At 43.7% G+C, this 18,674-nt stretch overlaps 2 protein-coding genes across 4 annotated transcripts; one reads left to right on the top strand and one right to left on the bottom strand.

Annotated features, from left to right (window-relative positions):
• Positions 1 to 1,202: 1,202 nt before the first annotated feature.
• Positions 1,203 to 10,949, top strand: tab3 (TGF-beta activated kinase 1 (MAP3K7) binding protein 3). Of its 3 annotated transcripts, none has more exons than XM_069694768.1 (8): positions 1,203 to 1,379; positions 2,159 to 2,330; positions 2,604 to 3,621; positions 3,727 to 3,861; positions 4,436 to 4,596; positions 4,913 to 5,006; positions 9,044 to 9,127; positions 9,618 to 10,949. In XM_069694768.1, exons 2-8 carry the CDS (start codon positions 2,229 to 2,231, stop codon positions 9,761 to 9,763), a joined length of 1,740 nt encoding a protein of 579 aa, XP_069550869.1. In that variant the 5' UTR covers positions 1,203 to 1,379; positions 2,159 to 2,228; the 3' UTR covers positions 9,764 to 10,949. The 3 variants fall into 3 exon arrangements, with proteins under 3 accessions (XP_069550869.1, XP_069550868.1, XP_069550867.1); XM_069694767.1 differs by adding an exon at positions 1,951 to 1,992 and having other exon boundaries at positions 2,604 to 3,861; XM_069694766.1 differs by having other exon boundaries at positions 2,604 to 3,861.
• A 68-nt stretch (positions 10,950 to 11,017) lies between these two features.
• Positions 11,018 to 17,737, bottom strand: tmem47 (transmembrane protein 47). The gene is made up of 3 exons (XM_069694769.1): positions 17,285 to 17,737; positions 12,821 to 12,961; positions 11,018 to 12,633 (listed from the first exon to the last, which is right to left on the bottom strand). The coding sequence occupies exons 1-3, from the start codon at positions 17,508 to 17,510 to the stop codon at positions 12,455 to 12,457; spliced, it is 546 nt and encodes a 181-aa protein (XP_069550870.1). The 5' UTR covers positions 17,511 to 17,737; the 3' UTR covers positions 11,018 to 12,454.
• Positions 17,738 to 18,674: the final 937 nt, after the last annotated feature.

Raw genomic sequence — 18,674 nt, 5'->3', positions numbered from 1 at the left:
GAAAAAGTGAAATGACTTTAAAAATAAGTTTTGAAATCACACCAACAATTTAAATCTGAATTTAAGGCGTGTTTCAAATATGATGTGTGACATCACAATTACTAACACAAGTGTTTTGTCGAAACTTAAAAAATCAGTGGACAAACACAGATGGACATTTCTGTGTAGTTGGAGACCTCTTGTGTTCACAAAGTAAAACTTCTGAAGCTAACTAATATTTGCCAGAATTCCTGATTTTTTTTTTTTTTAATGAGGGATTAGATATAGATGTAAGAATATCTGAAAAGATAAATTTGTCTTGAAGACAAACTTCTACATTAGTTCAAATTAAATGCACAGTCCATAGCAGAAAATAAAAATGTAAAAAAAAGAACAAATTATATATGATACATTCCAGTTTGTTAGAAATGTAAAACAATACTATTGGTCAGTTTGTTTCTAAATATACTTTTAGATTATTTTAGATTGTTTTGAAAATGATCCATTTATCATTGGATATTGTAAGACAGTTGTCTTTAGGCCTTTTATAATATTGTAACAATATTTAGTCAATGACACATCTATCTTATTAAATGAAGAAATATTATATATGTATACACCCACCACAGACTGTATATATAGATACACACACGCACACTTGTCTGAAGCACTTTGCAAAAAGTGCCCTAGAAATCTAGAAATAGAGATTACAATTTCAGCGTTGAATGTGCATTATATTTCATTGATAGTAATAATTATAATTACAATTGTAATAATTACATTGTATATAATATATATAGATATATACTGTACTGTATATACTGTGCATTTTATATTTAATATTTTTACTGCCATTTTACTGCTATTTTATTGCTTTCTATTATTCTATTATTATTATTCCTGTATGCTGCTGTAGCGGGAAAAAAAAAGTCCCCTCTGGGATTAATAAAGTAATTTACCTACCTACCTACCTAATTAGTCTGGAACTTGTATAGGCTGAATAAATGTGAGAGGTACATTCCTTTAAATGACTCAGCATTTATTGGGAATATGTTTTTCTGGAGATGCATTTGTGGTTATTGAGTAAAAAATGAGTAAAAACTGAATGGAGTTCTGCGAGAGAGAGCTGCTTCAACCGCACATGCGCACTGTTGATCCCGTCGATTTGAACAACTTCCTGGTCCGGGAAAAAAAAAAAAAAAAATCTGACATTATCGCGATAGACGGGCTGTTTCGTGCAGCTCAGCGGCACGTCGGCCCGACGCTTTAATACGAAACTATAAGTTATTGAGCCAAAACAAAAACAAAAATAGAAAAACGTCGGCAGACCATTTCGGACATATTTACAGCTCCCCTCACAGCTTCGGTCTGAGACATGTGAGGGAGACTCTTAACATGTGGTAAGTTTTGAGAAGCCGTACAATGCTCGCTGGCTTTAGCATCGTTAGCTCGCTAATCCATCAACACCCAGACTTGTGACAGCTGACCAGCTACGGTTAGCATTAGCACGTTAGCTGGCAGGTTAGTGAACGAATACAGTTGAACCTTTTATTCAACACGGACGACTTGTTTGAAGGGTTTTTTTTTTTTTAATTATTTGCGCTGCGAGACGAGTTTTCAGATGACGATCGGACGAACCTCCCGAGAATGAAACTACTGGCTTCCGGTCGCTACCTTAGGACACACAGGTGCGATTGTGTGCGCTGAGTGGCTGATGCTGATCGCTAGCCCGGGAGCTAGCTGCGGTATGTCGTCGTCGCTCGGTGCGACGGTATGTCTAAACAAACAAACAACAACAACAACAACAGACTGACACGGGACCGAGTTAGTTAGCGCCCGCGTGCTAATGGGATTGAAGGCGCGTTGCACTGACGTGTTTTCTTGGTGCTGCTCGCGTTATATATATATATATATATATATATATATATAGTGTTTTTTTGCCTTGTTGGATAAATTGAGTTCCTTTTTGAGGACTCGGACTGACATGCCTCACAAAGACTCTACAATTGATGGGTACGTTGAGATTACTGCTGACACGCATGGTGTGTGTGTGTGTGTGTGTGTGTGTGTGTGGGGCAGACATTTGACAGGCCGACAGTCCTAATCGGATTATCGCAAGAGTTCTCCAGACATGTTAAGTTTTGGCCCCCTTTTGTGTTTCTTATCTCTGCGTCTTCAGGGGATGAAACGAGATCGGTGGTTTCGGCATTTGCAGCTTTGGGCTCTTTGACTCTCTGTGTTGGCTCAGGATGGCGCAGGGAGGCTCTCAACTCGACTACCACATCCTGCAGGACCTCAAGCTGCGTTTCCCAGAGATCCCAGAGGGAGTAGTGTCACAGTGCCTTCTGCAGGTATACACACATGCAATGCAGTTGCATCCCTGCATCTGCTCAGCTGTCGGTAAATTGTGTGATTTTTTTTTTTTTTTCCAGTTGGGTAGAAGCGTGTTATATTTTTATTTCAGGATATCATGCTGTGTCTGCACTGCCATTTATTTATTTATGTTTTACCAACCTTTAGTAATATTCCATATGATGGGATAGCAAGGTATCAAGAGCAGCTCTTAAACTCTGATAAGAGCACTGATGAGGATACTTACAGACTGTTTTCTGATGCTCTCTCAGAACAACAATAACCTGGATCTCTGCTGCCACCTGCTGGCTCAGGAGAGTAACAGATACCTGTATGGAGAGTTCCATCACAGTCCAGAGGAGGGGCGACTGGGCCGAACCAACATGCTACACATTAACCTTGGCTACCCAGGCTCGGATGCAAGCAAATCAAATGGAGGAGCGGCAGGAGTCGGACGCTCCCTAGTGCACAGCACCAGTGACAGTCACATCGAACCCCAGCGGGCCAGCTACCCTGAGCCGCTGTCAGCTCCCGCCACCATGGCCCCCTCCCCTGGATACAATCCTTTCTTTATCAACGATCAGAGTCGCTCGGCTAGCACTCCCACTCCTCCACCCGCAATGCAGGGCATGTCTCCCACATACTCTCCCGTTCCACGTTACGCTATGAACCCTATAACAGTCACTCTTTCGCAAAGTATACCCAACGTCCCACAGGCTCTGCAGATCCCTCCAGGGCACTATCCTAACAACACCAACACCACCATGTACGCTCGACCCTCACCCTCTCAGAGCCCACAGCCAGCACCCTGGTCCTCCTCAGGGGCGCCTGTCTACCAGCATCAGCAGTCCCCCTACAGTACTCCCACATATGGCTCGCCTTACAGCTCCCCGCAGCATCAGGTCCAGCCACAACCCCAACCGCAGCCGCAACCCCAGCACCAGCAATATGTCTTCCTCCCTATTAGCACGCCAACCATTCCCAGCATGTCCTACCATCACCAGCAACAACCTCAGCAGCAGCCAGCTGTTTACAGGCCCTATCACCCAAAAAGTGCCCTTAAGGGCCAGATAGAGATTACCTTCGAGGGTCCACGCCCTCGCAGCAACTCACCTGTTCACACCGCACACCCCCAAGGACCCCTTTATATGGCCACCAGCCCTTCACCCAGCTCCCCTTCGAGGGGCATCACAATGAGTGGACCTACAGGACCGGCAGCGTTCCACCCGGGGATGTACCTGCAGCATCAGGGCCCTGCAAGGCCTCGGCCTGCCTCTTCCCCTCAACCTGGTCAGTCTGCCTATACTTTCCATATCAAAATGTCCCCAGCAGGCCAGGCTCAGAGGCCGCTAAACTCATCTCCTGTGGCTGAGGCTGAGTCTCTTCTCCACATAGTAGACCAAGGGGAGCACAATGCCGCTCCTGCACCCATCCTGCCCATCTCCGCTTTACCAGGGAATGTCGCCAGTCAGTTTCAGCAAATGCCCCGACGTTCAAGCTCCGGCTCTGATGACTATGCCTACACACAAGGTAAGGGTCCTTATTTTTCTCCATCTATCACTTTGCATGTGTGATACTGTGTTACAAGTGTTTATTCAGTTGGAGTTGATATTGAAAGATCTGGGTTGTGCTGTCTAAAATAAAGACTAGAGCTACCTATTATCCTCAGAATAGCAGACTTCTAGTTAAAAGACATTTGCAACTGTCCCCCCCCCCGTCAGATAAATTTGATCATTTGTTTGACTACTTTGCCTTCATTTGTTCTCTTATTTATGTTGTCAACACACCGTTAAACCGGTGTGTGTGTGTGTGTGATTGTCTGCCTTTTTTGAAAGTCGACGCACTGCGAGGTTGTCATTTATTTAATGATCTGTCTGCGTTGCTTTATTTTTAGTGTTTTTCAGATGTTGTTAGTGTCTGTGTTGTTAGTTTGTTCCACCCCCCACACACACACACACACCCCGTACCGTAATGTCATTTCTGAGCTTGTATTTTGGTATGGAGTAGCAACAGAGCACTGAACTGAGAAATGGTTTTTAATTATGTGCTTACTTTTTTGATTGCTGAATTTGAAACCTTTTTTATTCAATGTGTTTCCTTCCAGCTCTCCTGCTCCACCAGCGGGCGAGGATGGAGCGTCTAATGAAGGAGCTGCTGATGGAGAAGCAGAAACTAGAACAGCTAAAGGCCGATGTTAACAACATGGAATATGACGCACTTCAAAGACGCTTTCGACGAGTCAACTCCACCAGTCTTATACCCAGAGTAAGGACTGAACATTTGCTCAGACTCACACACACCTACTCCTTTGAAAAAGGTACACACACACACACAAGCTGTGGAGTTATCAGCTAAGAATATGTCAGTCGCAGCAGCGCAATAGGCTTTAGTTGGGTACATTGTAAATGACACTGGCTTGAACTAGGCTTTGGACTTTTGCCATATCTGCTGCTCCAGAAGTAGAAACGAAATTCAATTTATCGTATCAATTATCACACGTGATCTTTTAAAACGTTATTTTACCAGTAAGAGATTTAAAAGTCTGTCTCATCTAACGTTTGTGTGTTTGCACTCGCTGCAGCCCGAAGAGATGACCCGGCTGCGGAGTCTGAACAGACAGCTTCAGATTGATATTGACTGTACACTGAAGGAGACGGATCTACTGCGGTCTAGAGGTACACGCGCATCACTCGCACACACATAAATGCACATTCCTGCACAGACCTTTGAAGTGTGTCTCTGATTCATTTGAAAGCATTGATCTTGAAAGAGCCGAGCCCCGAAGCAGACAGAGTTGGGTCCAAAATGATGGATGAGAAACCCACACAGTGCATACAGATGCAGCCTTCTAACATGACCCAGCCCGGTCGACGCTTGACCCTCTTTGGGGTCCATGCACAGTGGTTGGCTGGTGCCTGGATCTTTCTTGATTATGTAATCGATTAAAAACTTTCACCCTAACCACAATGTGTGGGAATTAGTTACAATCCTTTCTCTGTTTGCCAGGAGTGGTGATGTTGGAAGCTGCAACTGTGTGTCTGGCAGCAGGCTCCAGACTGTGACCAGTTTACTTGCAATCGGCGCAGTGACACTAAACATTTGGGCGTAGATCTTCCTGGAAAATAAATCCTCTGAAAAGTCACAGTGTTCTTGCAGACCGTAGCAGAGTTTCCGCCACGACTCATTTGTATTTTGTTGTGTTTATCTGACGCTCCACCTTTACCAGCCTTGCTGGATGTGCTGCAGAGATCATCCACACAGCTTGATGCTGCCACATCATACTTCTTGGTACAGATAGTACAGTGCCTTGCAAAAGTATTGACCCCCCCCTTGGCGTATTTCTTTTTTTGTTGCCTTACAACCTGGAATTAAAATTGATTTTTTTTTTGGGGGGGGGGGGTTGTATCATTTGATTTACATAACATGCCTACCACTTTGAAGATGCAAAATATGTTTTATTGTGAAACAAACAAGAAATAAGACCAAAAAAAACAAAACTTGAGCGTGCATAACTATTCACCCTCCCAAAGTCAATACTTTGTAGAGCCCCCTTTTGCAGCAATTACAGCTGCAAGTCTCTTGGGGTATGTATGTATAAGCTTGGCACATCTAGCTACTGGGATTTTTGCCCATTCTTCAAGGCAAAACTGCTCCAGCTCCTTCAAGTTGGATGGGTTCCGCTGGTGTACAGCAATCTTTAAGTCATACCACAGATTCTCAATTGGATTGAGGTCTGGGCTTTGACAAGGCCATTCCAAGACATTTAAATGTTTCCCCTTAAACCACTCGAGTGTTGCTTTAGCAGTATGCTTAGGGTCATTGTCCTGCTGGAAGGTGAACCTCCGTCCCAGTCTCAAATCTCTGGAAGACTGAAACAGGTTTCCCTCAAGAATTTCCCTGTATTTAGCGCCATCCATCATTCCTTCAATTCTGACCAGTTTCCCAGTCCCTGCCGATGAAAAACATCCCCACAGCATGATGCTGCCACCACCATGCTTCACTGTGGGGATGGTGATGAGAGGTGTTGGGCTTGCGCCAGACATAGCGTTTTCCTTGATGGCCAAAAAGCTCAATTTTAGTCTCATCTGACCAGAGTACCTTCTTCCATATGTTTGGGGAGTCTCCCACATGCCTTTTGGCGAACACCAAACGTGTTTGCTTATTTTTTTCTTTAAGCAATGGCTTTTTTCTGGCCACTCTTCCGCAAAGCCCAGCTCTGTGGAATGTACGGCTTAAAGTGGTCCTATGGACAGAAACTCCAATCTCCGCTGTGGAGCTTTGCAGCTCCTTCAGGGTTATCTTTGGTCTCTTTGTTGCCTCTCTGGTTAATGCCCTCCTTGCCTGGTCCGTGAGTTTTGGTGGGCGGCCCTCTCGCCAGGTTTGTTGTGGTGCCATATTCTTTCCATTTTTTAATAATGGCTTTAATGGTGCTCCGTGGGATATTCAAAGTTTTGGATATTTTTTTATAACCCAACCCTAATCTGTACTTCTCCACAACTTTGTCCCTGACCTGTTTGGAGAGCTCCTTGGTCTTCATGGTGCCGCTTGCTTGGTGGTGCCCCTTGCTTAGTGGTGTTGTAGACTCTGGGGCCTTTCAGAACAGGTGTATATATATACTGAGATCATGTGACACTTAGATTGCACACAGGTGGACTTTATTTAACTAATTACGTGACTTCTGAAGGTAATTGGTTGCACCAGATCTTATTTAGAAGCTTAATAGCAAAGGGGGTGAATACATATGCACGCATCACTTTTCCGTTATTTATTTTTTAGAATTTTTTGAAACAAGTTATTTTTTTCATTTCACTTCACCAATTTGGACTATTTTGTGTATGTCCATTACATGAAATCCAAATAAAGATCCATTTCAATTCCAAGTTGTAAGGCAACAAAATAGGAAAAACGCCAAGGGGGGGTTAATACTTTTGCAAGGCACTGTAAGTGTTTGTTAACGTGAAATGTTTGGACTACGCTAAACGTTATGTCAAGCAAAAGGCACAGAGCTAAATTTTGGCCTCATGAGATCATTCTTCTTTGATTGAGCTGGGGTAATGTGTCCTCTCAGAGCCTTTAAACGCTGTCTTTTCTCACCAGTGTCTTTCTCACACACATCAAGAAACGAATCTAAATTTGTCACGTTACCAGGAATTTGGTAGCTGGTAACAATACCATTAAAATTCCATGATTCTCAATACTAAAATTGACACCCTCCATTGTCTATACCCGCTTTGTCCTGTAGAGGATCACAGGCGTCTAGGGCCTGTCCCAGCTGACACATCCGGGACAGGGCTCCAGTCCATCACAGGGTCAACGCAGAAAGACAGACGATCATTCACGCTCACATTCACACCTACAGCCAATTTAAAATCACCAATCAACCTCACATGCGTGTCTTCGAAAGCCGGAGCAACCAGAGAAAACCAATCACATCCTCGTATTTCAACTTAGGTTTAAACAAAAAGCTTTTGCTCTGTAGGTGCATTGTATATTCACTTTGCCAAATTTAAAATGTTAATGCATGCAAGGCCATGTCTTTTTTGGGACATCATTAGTTATGCAGGTGTGCAGAAGTATTTATTTATCTTCCTGTTGTTAACATACAAATATTCTTTTAACGTTTTATGCTTCATTATTTTTTCATAAGTATTTGGGGCTGTGACCTGAACAGGATAAAATAGTGAAACGGTTAGAAGTTAAAATGTTTTGAGTGTGCTGGTGTAAATGCATAATTTGCGTGACTACCTTTTGTGTTGCTTTTGGACCTCGTCTTTCATACGCTCACAAAGATGTTGTTTGAGCTGGAAAACTTGCAGAAATTCCATCGGGTTGTAAAAATAAATCTGTAAATCAAGTAAACATCGGACTGGCTGCAGCTGTTAGGTCTATATTTCTTTTTGAACCTATAACTATTCTTGGCCTATTCTAAGCAGTCATGTTGATAGTTGTCAAAAGTCCGATTACAGGAGCATTCAAGATGAAATCCCTTATGTAATGTACTTAACTAAACGATGTGTTTGTCATCCACATGTCAAGATAAACCAGATTAACAAGGTCCCATCTCCTGCTAGAATTCTGTATTTGTGTGATTAGCTCGTATTTATCATCGGATCATCGATAGTTCTCGCGTCCAAAAGTAGCTTCGCTTTAAAAAAAACCCCAAAAAAAAACAGTACAAGGCCTTGCATTAGATGGGGCTCATTACTCCAGGTACGAGTGTTAAGATGAAATACATTCCAATATAGTCAGTTTGAGTGATTGATACGTGAATTTAGGGACTTTTCAGTTGGCAAAACACTGCAAAGCAATTTAATAATTCAATTAAGACAGGATTTTACAGCTCTGGAAAACTATTACAGCAAGAATTATTTTACCCTCCCTCAGTGGGATAACCCAGTTTATGTTTCAGATTAGACTGGCAGGAGGACACGTGCGCTTGCATGTGTTTCATTGGCCAACTTTCATTAAATTGCTTAACAAAAATCAAGCCGCATTCAACGTGTTTGACAGCTGACTGCGTGTTCTTCTTTGCCAGTCGACCCTGCAGTGAATAAGGAGGCTGCATATTTTTCATGAACTGAACGCAGCCCAAGTCAGTCCAGAGTCTCAAGGCGAGCGGCAGGAAGCAGGACTGATCGGACCTCTGACCGGAATGGACACTTGTAAACAATCTAATTAAATGTCTGGATGTGATCTCTGCTTCCCCCCACAGGGAAGTTTGACCCCAAAGCAATGAACAACTTTTACGACAATATTCAGCCTGGTCCAGTAGTGCCGCCCAAGAGTGGAAAGAAAGGTGAGAGCTGTTGCAGCTTTCAGATCATGAAAGACATTTTTATAAGGATGTGTAGAGAAGAAAAGAAAGTGTGTTCTACGGGGTAACATCACACATTGATACTGTTGCCAATAAACAGACCTGAGTCACGTTGAGAGACCCCTCAGATCATCCTCTCATATTTGTCTCATTTGGCTTCCAGCACACGGAGAGAAGATTTGGTACATTTTTGTTTGAAAACCAAGACTAAAAGCTTTGGTCTGTGTTGGCCTTTGCGAATCTGTTGGCATGGAAACTAGATGAGAGACCTTGCTATTTAGTGAAGGCCCAGGACTATCAACATTTATACCTGAATGGTTAATGCTTGAATAAATGCCTCACACAAGTCTGTTAAGCGACAGCCATGGTTCAGTCCAGCACAGAGTTGACGATCTTTAAACTGTTGGTGTGTGCGCTTTGTCACGTGAATTGAGAGTACTTTTTTATTTACTCCCCATACTCTCCTTGTCAGAAGGCGAGCAGGGCTCCAAGCCGGTGCCAGGGCCCCAGAGGGACGAGGACTTTGAAGGCGCCCAATGGAACTGTGAAAGCTGCACCTTCCTTAACCATCCTGCACTCAACCGCTGTGAACAGTGCGAGATGCCACGCTACACCTGAACTTAGCACTGCGCTGTATTGCCCGACCCGGCCCCGTCCCTCGGAAGTCCTTGGCTAATGTAAGCCCCGCCCGTCCAGAACCTACAGAATCTGGCTGTTTCTCCGACTCAAGTTTGCGTCTTTGGTAGGCAGCATTTCTGGGATGCAACGTCATCAAATCACACCGAAGGACTGATCGTGATGTCTGGAATCCTTCGATTTTCTTCCAAGGGCTGAGTTCTTCGTTCAGAGAATTATTAATGATGCTTCAGGTGTATCCTTTGCGTCCTTAAACCAACCACAATCCTATGCGCATGTCTAAAGGCCGGACCTTTTCAATGACAAAACAGCAGTAGGTGGCGATAATGTTCCGCCCGGTTGCAATTTACCATTAAAATGAAGAGAAAGATGATTTAGAAGAAGAATAATGACGCACATCTGCACACTTTCTAGACTGTTCCATTATGTTCCCTGAATGGTTGAAAGGACTCTTGCCTTGCCTTTGATGGACCTGACTTGGAAGGACACATCCTACCAAGGATGCATCTTTGAGCTTGAAGAACAGCCTCTGTTTAGAGGTCTTTCCCTGTCAATCAATAGCCCCTCCTACCTGCTGAGGAAGAGCCACTATCCCTCTCTGCCCACTTGGCCTGCTCCCATCCGCTACTCCTGTGCACTTTGACCTTTGTTTTCTTTGGAGAATGATGAATCTTTTCCAGGACATTTGGAGACTCTTCTCATAGCAAAAGTATAAAAGAGGATGCAGTGACACACTGACTGGCAGTGGGTGGGACAGGCTTCAGAAAGGTCAAAGTGATTTGAAGATCGAGGAGAAGGAGCTACGGTTCACCGAGCGAACATTCCATGCAGGACGAGTGACTGCCCTGTTTACACTGTGCCCATTCCCGAACTCAAAACGGAGGCACTTCCACTTTAATCCTGGACCTCTGACTTCCTCTCTGACAGTGGAACAATGAAAGCAATGGTATGTATGTTCTGACTAATGCGAAATGTAGACTGTACACTGTATCTGGCTCTGTATTAGAGCTCATTTCACTGAAAGAACACTAAAGACACTTGCATATGAGTATATTCCTGGTACTTTTATGCATATTATGCCACCCTGTATTATGTGTTCAAAAGATGTGGATTTCCTGTGCAAATGCCTCAACTTGCTGTACCTAATAAAGGAGCTGATTCTATGTGACTTGACCTCGCACAGCTGCATAGTTTGTTATAATCCACAGTCCTTCCGCCAAAATCAAACAAGCACACTTTGTTTTTTTCAGTACATGTTTATTATGTTGGTAATCGAACCAAGGTGGGAGCCAGAAACACAGCAGCAAACAGTAGTGGCATGCACACACTCACTCTAACTAAAGTTGCACGAGGGAGTCGGAGCAGTTCATGACCACCATGACTTAGATTTAAAGGTCATCACCAGAGCAGATGAGTGCAGGTCGTCTATGCCATGGTCCTCATCGTACTACTCATGCATCGCACATTGATCTCTGGTATTCCCTAAAGTACTGCTATATATTATGAATCATAATTTAGATGTATAAAAAAAAACAAAAAAAAACAACAACAAAGTAAACTGCCTTTTTTAAACTAGTGAATTGTCTGCTACAGCCTCTATAAGAAAACAGATGTGTTCTTAATGGTGCCTACTCTACTGAGAGCGTTTCCTACACAGCGGGGAGATAAGGAGGCATCACATGGGAAGGTCCGTGAGCACACGCGGGGTGTTATGATCATGCAGATGTGCACGTGCTCAGCAGACATGGTCATATGCCATCTTCCTTCCCACTGATGTGAGGAATGAATAATACCTTGTTGTGCATTCTTATCAAAAAGCAGGAATAACTGGGGTTTTGTTGAAGGGATCCATGAGGGTTTTGTGTGAGGCTGTGCTAATCATGAACCAGTAAATGTTCCTTTGTATGATATCATTCAGAAGGAGCCTGTGGAATTTTTTTACTGTCTCCAGTTGTTTCTGTGTGTTTATTAGCAGTATCTCTGACCCTTTTTTAAATAAGACTTAAATAGGACAGGAGAAAATAAAGTCCTTTGGAGCTCCATGACCGCATTCACCAATCTTACACTACCAGAGGAAGAAGGCTTGGTCAAGTTCCAGATATAGTGTATGTCTGGGGAAATGTATCATGTCGCATTCCTTAGGTGTGCACTGTCTTCCTCACTTTGTCATCCTCAGGATATCACTTCAATGGGACATGTTCCTCTCTACATTTGGCCCCGGTTTACATCAGTCTTTTCCCTCTCTAGCCTGAATTAGTCCACCATTTCTTCCCGTATGGGGTCAGTGAATCCATCTGTTCCCTCCAGATTTGCTGCCCAAATGTAAGACCTACTGGAGTTACACTTAAAGGGGACACGCACATATCTGACTGGCAACATTCTCTCCCAAATAAACTTGGGTTTTGGATTTCTTTTTCACTGCTGGGTTGCTTTCCAAATCTCCTGAGAGAGCCCAGGGCATCGGTCCAGTAAATGAGGATAATCTTTGAGACAATAAGGTCACAGTATCAAATGGAGGAGCTCCTCTCCAGTCCCGAAACTATCAATAAGCTTTTGTTGTTCCAATTTCTAGTCTGTGGTTGTGCACTGTGTAACAGACAGAGAATTCCTATTGCTATGTTGACAACGGGTGAAACAGATAGTCCTGCGTTCCTCCTCTTGTCTCGTATATTCTTAGTAGTAGTCTTCATAGTTCTTGGGGTTGAGGCAGTAGAGGATGGCGCCTCCAAAAGAGAAGATGGTGGATCCCCAGGCCAGGCCGTAGCCCCAGTTAAACTCATGGTACACCCTCAGACTGATTGTTTCTATGAACTTGATGGGGAACAGGACCAAGCTGCACACCTGAAGAACCACTGCAAGTGAAAAAGGAAAAGAGAAAATGTGAATGTAAAAAAAAAAAAAAAAAACTTCATCCAAGCCTGATGGATTTGCCTTGAAAATGTTTTCTTTTTAAGCTGGTCGGCTATTGTTTTTGTATTTTTTTTAAATTATCCGTCAGCTTTCTTTTTGCTTCCAACAACACGGAACCTCTTTATGTACCTGCGGAGAACAGCATGACAGCCACGGGCTTGTAGCAGCGACTCCTGGAGCCGAAGCAGAGGGAGATCAGCGCCACCAGGAAGGAGAGCAGCGTGAGGACTGCTCCCCCCAGCAGCAGGGCCAGCGTGGCGATCTGCCAGTCTGAGACAAACACATACACAGGGACAGAAAGGAAGGGAGGAAAGCCATGAAAATCACACTGAGACTGAGAGTGACATAGGTGGCTAAAAAGAGGTTACTCTGGAGAGCTGTGTTGACAGGAGGGGAGGGATAACAGGAAGAAGGGAGAGGCAGCAGTCCACATCGGTTAGACACAGTAACACTGCAATCTCACATAAGAGAAGAATTATTTCACCCACTAAAGTTTGTGGTGAATTACCGCAGTGTAAATACAAACTATTTGTGATTTCGAGGCTGAGACACCTCATCTATTATTCTGAGAAACTGAAGATGGCTCCAAATGTTTTGATGTGAGCCAATGGGACTCCACAGCCATTGGCTGATGAAGAATGTGAACCATGCAGCGAATAACCCCTCGAACCAACACAACACTTTCTGCCTGACAAGAGGCCACGCAGATTTCAGCGGTTCAGTAATGGATCCCGATGCAGCAGAACGGCTGAGAGGGATTCTGTGAGGTGACTCAGATAATGAGAATCCCTCCCTCTCGGTGGATGCCAGCTCAGCAGCATTCTCAGCATTTCATTCACATATACTCCAAAAACACTCAACTGGAAATAAATGCTGTCTCAATCCTCCTTTCTACGCTTGTTAAAGTTCCAAAGTGGAACCAGAGCGGGAACAAAAAGGGAGAGAAAAACATTATTTTAGAGTTTTTGTTTGTTTTGTGCACACAAAAAAAGCCAACCTCTTAAGCAGAGGAATGTGTTTGAAAAAAGTGTTTTTCGAGTTTTAATTAGCCATGGACAGTAATTGAGGATTGTTGAGAGACACAATGTATATGTTTTATTTAGAGATTAAGGGTCTGTGTATTCACGGAAACAGGAGATCTGTCCGTAAACAAGTAGAGGATATTTTGATTAAGCATTTGATCACACAGGAGGAAATAATTTAAAGTACAGTGGGTGGGAACCAAAATAGCAAACATCAAAGCATAAAGGGGATTGGGCTCTGTATATGTGCTTCAATATAACAGTGGGTGGAAAGTTCACATTGACACCCTTTAGTTTGAACATTTTCTTTTTTTGTTTACTAAATACATTACATTTTGTCTATTATGTTGCCCATGAAGGAAACAAACAAAAAAAAAAGGATTAAGTATTGCCAAGAATATTTCCTCTCTATTGAGGCAGAAAATCATTAAAATGTTCACCAGCGGGGAGAAAGTGACGGAACATAAGCTGCTTAAAATACAGTTCCCACTCTTGTTGGAGGGAAACTTTATTCCAGTGGCCAAGCAGCTCAAATATAAACAAACATCAACCACTTTTGACCAAATATGGTTCAGGATTTGGAGTTTGTCACCACAGGATGTTGGAAAGGGCCCACAATAAGCAAAGCACCCGTTCCCTCCAGCCTCCAGCTTGCACAACACCAGGCCCCCTCAAAGAATGACCCCACGACATGCCCTGTCACTGCATCGCTAGTTGCCGCTCAGCTTAAGGTGTGCAGTGAGTTGACCTGCAGTTGTCAAAGCCCCTCGTCTCTGAGATATCTTCTCCGGGTCAGTTTGGTGCCTTCAGCCCAGCCTGTCTGGAACTGAGAGCTTTATCAGTGCGCCCAGGAAACAGCAGGATGCAGCGAGTCATCTCATCTCAGATTTGGAACAGACTCTGTACGCTGTGCAAGAAACACAGCCAGAGTTGGAGTGCTTAAAGGCTTCGATGAGCAGGAGGCGCCAAACTATTAATCTGAGCCCCGCACAATGACAGATGGAAAAGGAGATACAGTACACAAGATCCAATCTGAGCATTAATTACAGTCCCCTGTGTGCATGTCGGAGACTGCTGAAGTGTTAATCGAAAAAAAAAAAAATCCTTCAAGGCCCCAATTCAGGTTCTTTGTCTGAGACAATGGCGGAAGATCTGTGTCACAGAAGTGCCCCAGGTGTCTCTCTCGCTGTCACACACACTCAGCCTCTCTCTCGGGGCAGCAGGATGGAGAAGTGTTTAAAGCAGAGTGATCTTCAATTAGAGGTCCGTAGTTCGAGCCCTGGGTGTCTTTGAGCAAGGCGAGTGAACTACGACCACCTCAATGTGGCAAACACTGACCTCCCTCAAAGAGAAAACAAGCACCCAAAAATGGGATTGATAACGTATTACATTATTAATATGCTTTGGCGTCAGCACATCTGACTGAGTCTGACTCGCTCACACACTGGCTCCACATTCGTCCCCTCATCTCACACCACCCTGGCATCAACACACACTGCTCTTGCATTACCGTTCCACATTCCTAGCCCTGTGTCAAGTCTGTACCTTTTATACTTGACCTCCGTGCGTGTGAGAGAGAGAGAGAGGGAAAGAGAGAGAGAGATACCATATGTGTCTGTATATTTTAAACACTTGAGCGTACATCATGTCTACTCTCTAACTCACGCTACACACTTTTGTGGTTTCCAGGACAAACACACACACACACACACACACACGGGCCTCGCGGAACAAGCTCAAAACATCTGAGTGGCCAGCTGCTGTTTCAAACTAACAGGATTTATTTAATGCCCAGAGCATGACACTGAGGAAATATTGTTGGGTTGAAGAGGAGGAGGATGGGGAGGAGGAGGGAGGGGGGACTGATTACTGGGATTCAAATCAATAAGCCTAGCCAAGCACAAGCCTGAGGAAATGGGAAGTTCGCTGTGTGCATTTACTGTGGTATGCTACTGCTGCTGCTGCTGAGAGCTGACATGGAGACTGCATGTCTTTATAAGGTACCAAAGTGCACTTTGTCTGCACTGACAGAAGAGAAACGGGGCCAGCGTGACCCACAGTTACTCACCTCAGACAGAAAAACAACATTTTGTCAGACTAACAAAAACACAATTCACCACTCAGCACGCAGGAGGAGGTCAGAGGCAGCAAACAAATTACTGCAGAATCAGTCAGTGCTTGCTTTCAGATAAAAGAAGAATATTTTTATATCCCTACATTTTGCGCTCGTCAAACACAGGGCGAAAGGCTTTTCTTAAACAGTAGTTTTGTCTGAAGGGGATTTTACCTGATCACAAATGCTGTTCTTCACCGACGTCACGCTACGTGCTTGCACACTCAGGGACACGGTGGGGCGCAGTGGGATAAACATACTTAAGCTCTGCCCACATTTACATTCAGAGGATCTGCATTTAGATCATATACAGGCTGATAAAATTCCTGCTCAGATAATTTCACACCATATTAACTGCTAAACATTTCAGTAGAGATTGTAAATTACCATGTGCACACAAAATACCACCTACAAACAAAAATATAAAAGCCCTAAGGATGGTGTGATTCTATAAATTATTGTTTTCAGATATATTTTTCAATTCTTTGATTACATGGTAACATGATTCTTTCATTTTGTGCATAAAAATACGCAATCTGGGGCCTAAAAGAGTCGAATCACTGCAATAAAAATGAACTGTGTTAAGGGCTATATTATGTTGTCAGATTATTTTTCTTCGCTATAATCATGATTGTTTTTGTCAGCACTGTTTGCAGCTATAGAATCAATTCTTTCAAAGTTCAGGCTGCCATGTAAATATGAAATGCTTCCAGGAAAAAGCAAGATGAGGGAACTCCATAAAGAAGTTTCCCTGATAGAGAAAAATCAGCATTTCTGTAGTGCTTCACTTGTTTCCCTGGTTACTAATCTCCAGGCATCTGGATCTCTGGGGAGTTCTCTGCTCTGAGTTGCCCTTGCTCCTTGGCCGGTGAAGAAACCCACACAAAGGCTCATTTTGTACGCAACAAAAGGCCAAATGAAACCCCAGCTGGACCACTCCTGGCGAGGCAAAATTCCCACATCTCTCTGTGTTTCAGGAAAAAACATAAAAAAACAGATAGAAAACCAAAGTGCGTCCTATTCTTTAGACTTTGAGACTCGAGGATAAACTTTTGGTCGATTATTTCCCACTTGGAGAGAAAAGTGTGCAGCCCGTTGTTCGCTATCTTATTTCATGTAGAAAAGTTCTGTCGTTTAAATTAACCAGGCAATAGCTGATTATAAAGTAATTAACATTTAGCGCTCTCTTGGGTGATGTTTTATAATTCTCACACACAGAATAGATTGCTTCAGCGGTGCACTGTCTGCAGGGACTCTTTGTTATTCCTGAGCGCTGTGCGTCTGACTTTCATTTGAATATGAATGTGGGTGTCTGTCTACACCCATAATTCTGCCGTTTCGAAACATCCATACAACTACAACACCCAACTGGTTTAAAACTTCCAAACAACATGGTGGCGCATCAGCCCATCGCCCACAATAAGTGTGTCTGTATGGGGACATGAGCGTCTTTCTCACCGGTGGCCAGCGTGCTGTTGCAGGACCACTCCGCGGAGCTGACGGGCTTCCAGCAAGACGACCACAGGGAAAGGTAGTACTGGTCATCCGCCGTGACCCACGCCGGGCTCAACATGGCCCCGATATCCAGGCACAGCGCGAGAAAGACGCACACCAGTCCCACCGACTTTAGGGGCGTCAGCACCGACACCCGCACCTCCTCTGTGCCGCTCACAGATGAAGCCATAACGATCTCTAAAGTAGCTTACTCATGAAAAAAAAACAACTCAAATAGTGGTAGTAAAAGAGTAACAACATGTGAGTTTGGCAGAGTCTGCGTCGTTCCTCAGCTGAGTCAGGTTGAAGTTGTAGTTTGCCCCCCCCCCCGCCCGTGCTGTGGCTTGCAGGATGGAGAGCCACCGCTCACTCCGCGTCCTGAGTCCGGAGGACGCTGCTGCCGCTGCTGTTCACTCAGCGCTCTGCTGACGGGACTGACTGCGGATCACTAAAATATCACGGTGCTGCACCTGCTGGGTCCTAGTGCCTGGCCTTATTCAGTGTCTCCCCCTTCCTCCCCCCCCCACACACACGCCCCCCCCCCCCCCCCGGTGTAATCTTCATTGTAAATGGAGGTTATGAGAAAAAAAAATGGACATTTCTATTATTCTCACAGATACGGGGGGAAGTATTCATATTTAGAACTAAAGAGCGGCGGATATTCAGTACAGAAGTTATAGCAACAACATTTATTCTAAGTATGGCAGTAGACTAACTGGTATCAGGACAGGCCTATAAGGCTATAGCATTTTAGAGTTTTAGTATTATAGGTGGAGCAAATTTGTACTTCTTTATATGCGGTATATTCCTAAACAGTGAGCTATTTTAAAAACGTTTAGGTCCTCTTCGTGCAATCTTCATCCGAAAAGTAACACTATAGCTTTCAGAGGGTACTTAAGGGCTACAATAGACAGGATGACATCTTTTAGTCTCACGGTGAAAAGCTATTGCTAAAATGATAAAACACCAGAAATCTAAGATGAACTCGAAAAGCTTTTGTATGTTATATAATTATTATTTAATTCATAAATTACTGATTTTGACACTTCGGGGATCTTTATGGTAGTATACATGAGTTTATACAGCCATACTCTTTACCTCAAAAAGGTCAGATTTGTTGGCCAATAATGGAATTACTGGTCATGTTCTATTTCTCATATGGAAGTTTATCAACCTTTAATTGTAACCTTTTGTAATATTTTACAAGGTTTAATGCACCATAAGACTTCCAGGATAAGGACAGTGCTAACTGCCATTAAAATGTTATTGAAAATTGTGGTGGCACAAAAGCTGCTGGAGATCTTGCTGCTAAATTCTGGGGCAGAAATGTCAAATGTGGATTATTAGGAAACCT

Source organism: Brachyistius frenatus, unplaced genomic scaffold (assembly GCF_029030835.1).
Source record: "Brachyistius frenatus isolate BFR_SWC_R1_liver_20210118 unplaced genomic scaffold, ASM2903083v1 Contig_18, whole genome shotgun sequence".
In the NCBI taxonomy this organism is placed as follows: Eukaryota; Metazoa; Chordata; class Actinopteri; family Embiotocidae; genus Brachyistius; species Brachyistius frenatus.
Note: the sequence above shows the minus strand (reverse complement) of the source record. Positions and strands in the feature narration are given on the sequence as shown.

What these genes read in the sequence shown, in the direction of transcription:
- tmem47 (XM_069694769.1), bottom strand. Translation starts at nt 17,510, where the DNA reads ATGGCTTCATCTGTGAGCGGCACAGAGGAGGTGCGGGTGTCGGTGCTG. An exon ending in CAACAGCACGCTGGCCACCG is followed by an intron (nt 12,962 to 17,284) that starts GTGAGAAAGACG and finishes TGTTTGTCTCAG; the next exon opens with ACTGGCAGATCGCCACGCTG. An exon ending in TGTCATGCTGTTCTCCGCAG is followed by an intron (nt 12,634 to 12,820) that starts GTACATAAAGAG and finishes TTTCACTTGCAG; the next exon opens with TGGTTCTTCAGGTGTGCAGC.
- tab3 (XM_069694766.1), top strand. Translation starts at nt 2,229, where the DNA reads ATGGCGCAGGGAGGCTCTCAACTCGACTACCACATCCTGCAGGACCTC. An exon ending in TGACTATGCCTACACACAAG is followed by an intron (nt 3,862 to 4,435) that starts GTAAGGGTCCTT and finishes GTTTCCTTCCAG; the next exon opens with CTCTCCTGCTCCACCAGCGG. An exon ending in GGATCTACTGCGGTCTAGAG is followed by an intron (nt 5,007 to 9,043) that starts GTACACGCGCAT and finishes TTCCCCCCACAG; the next exon opens with GGAAGTTTGACCCCAAAGCA.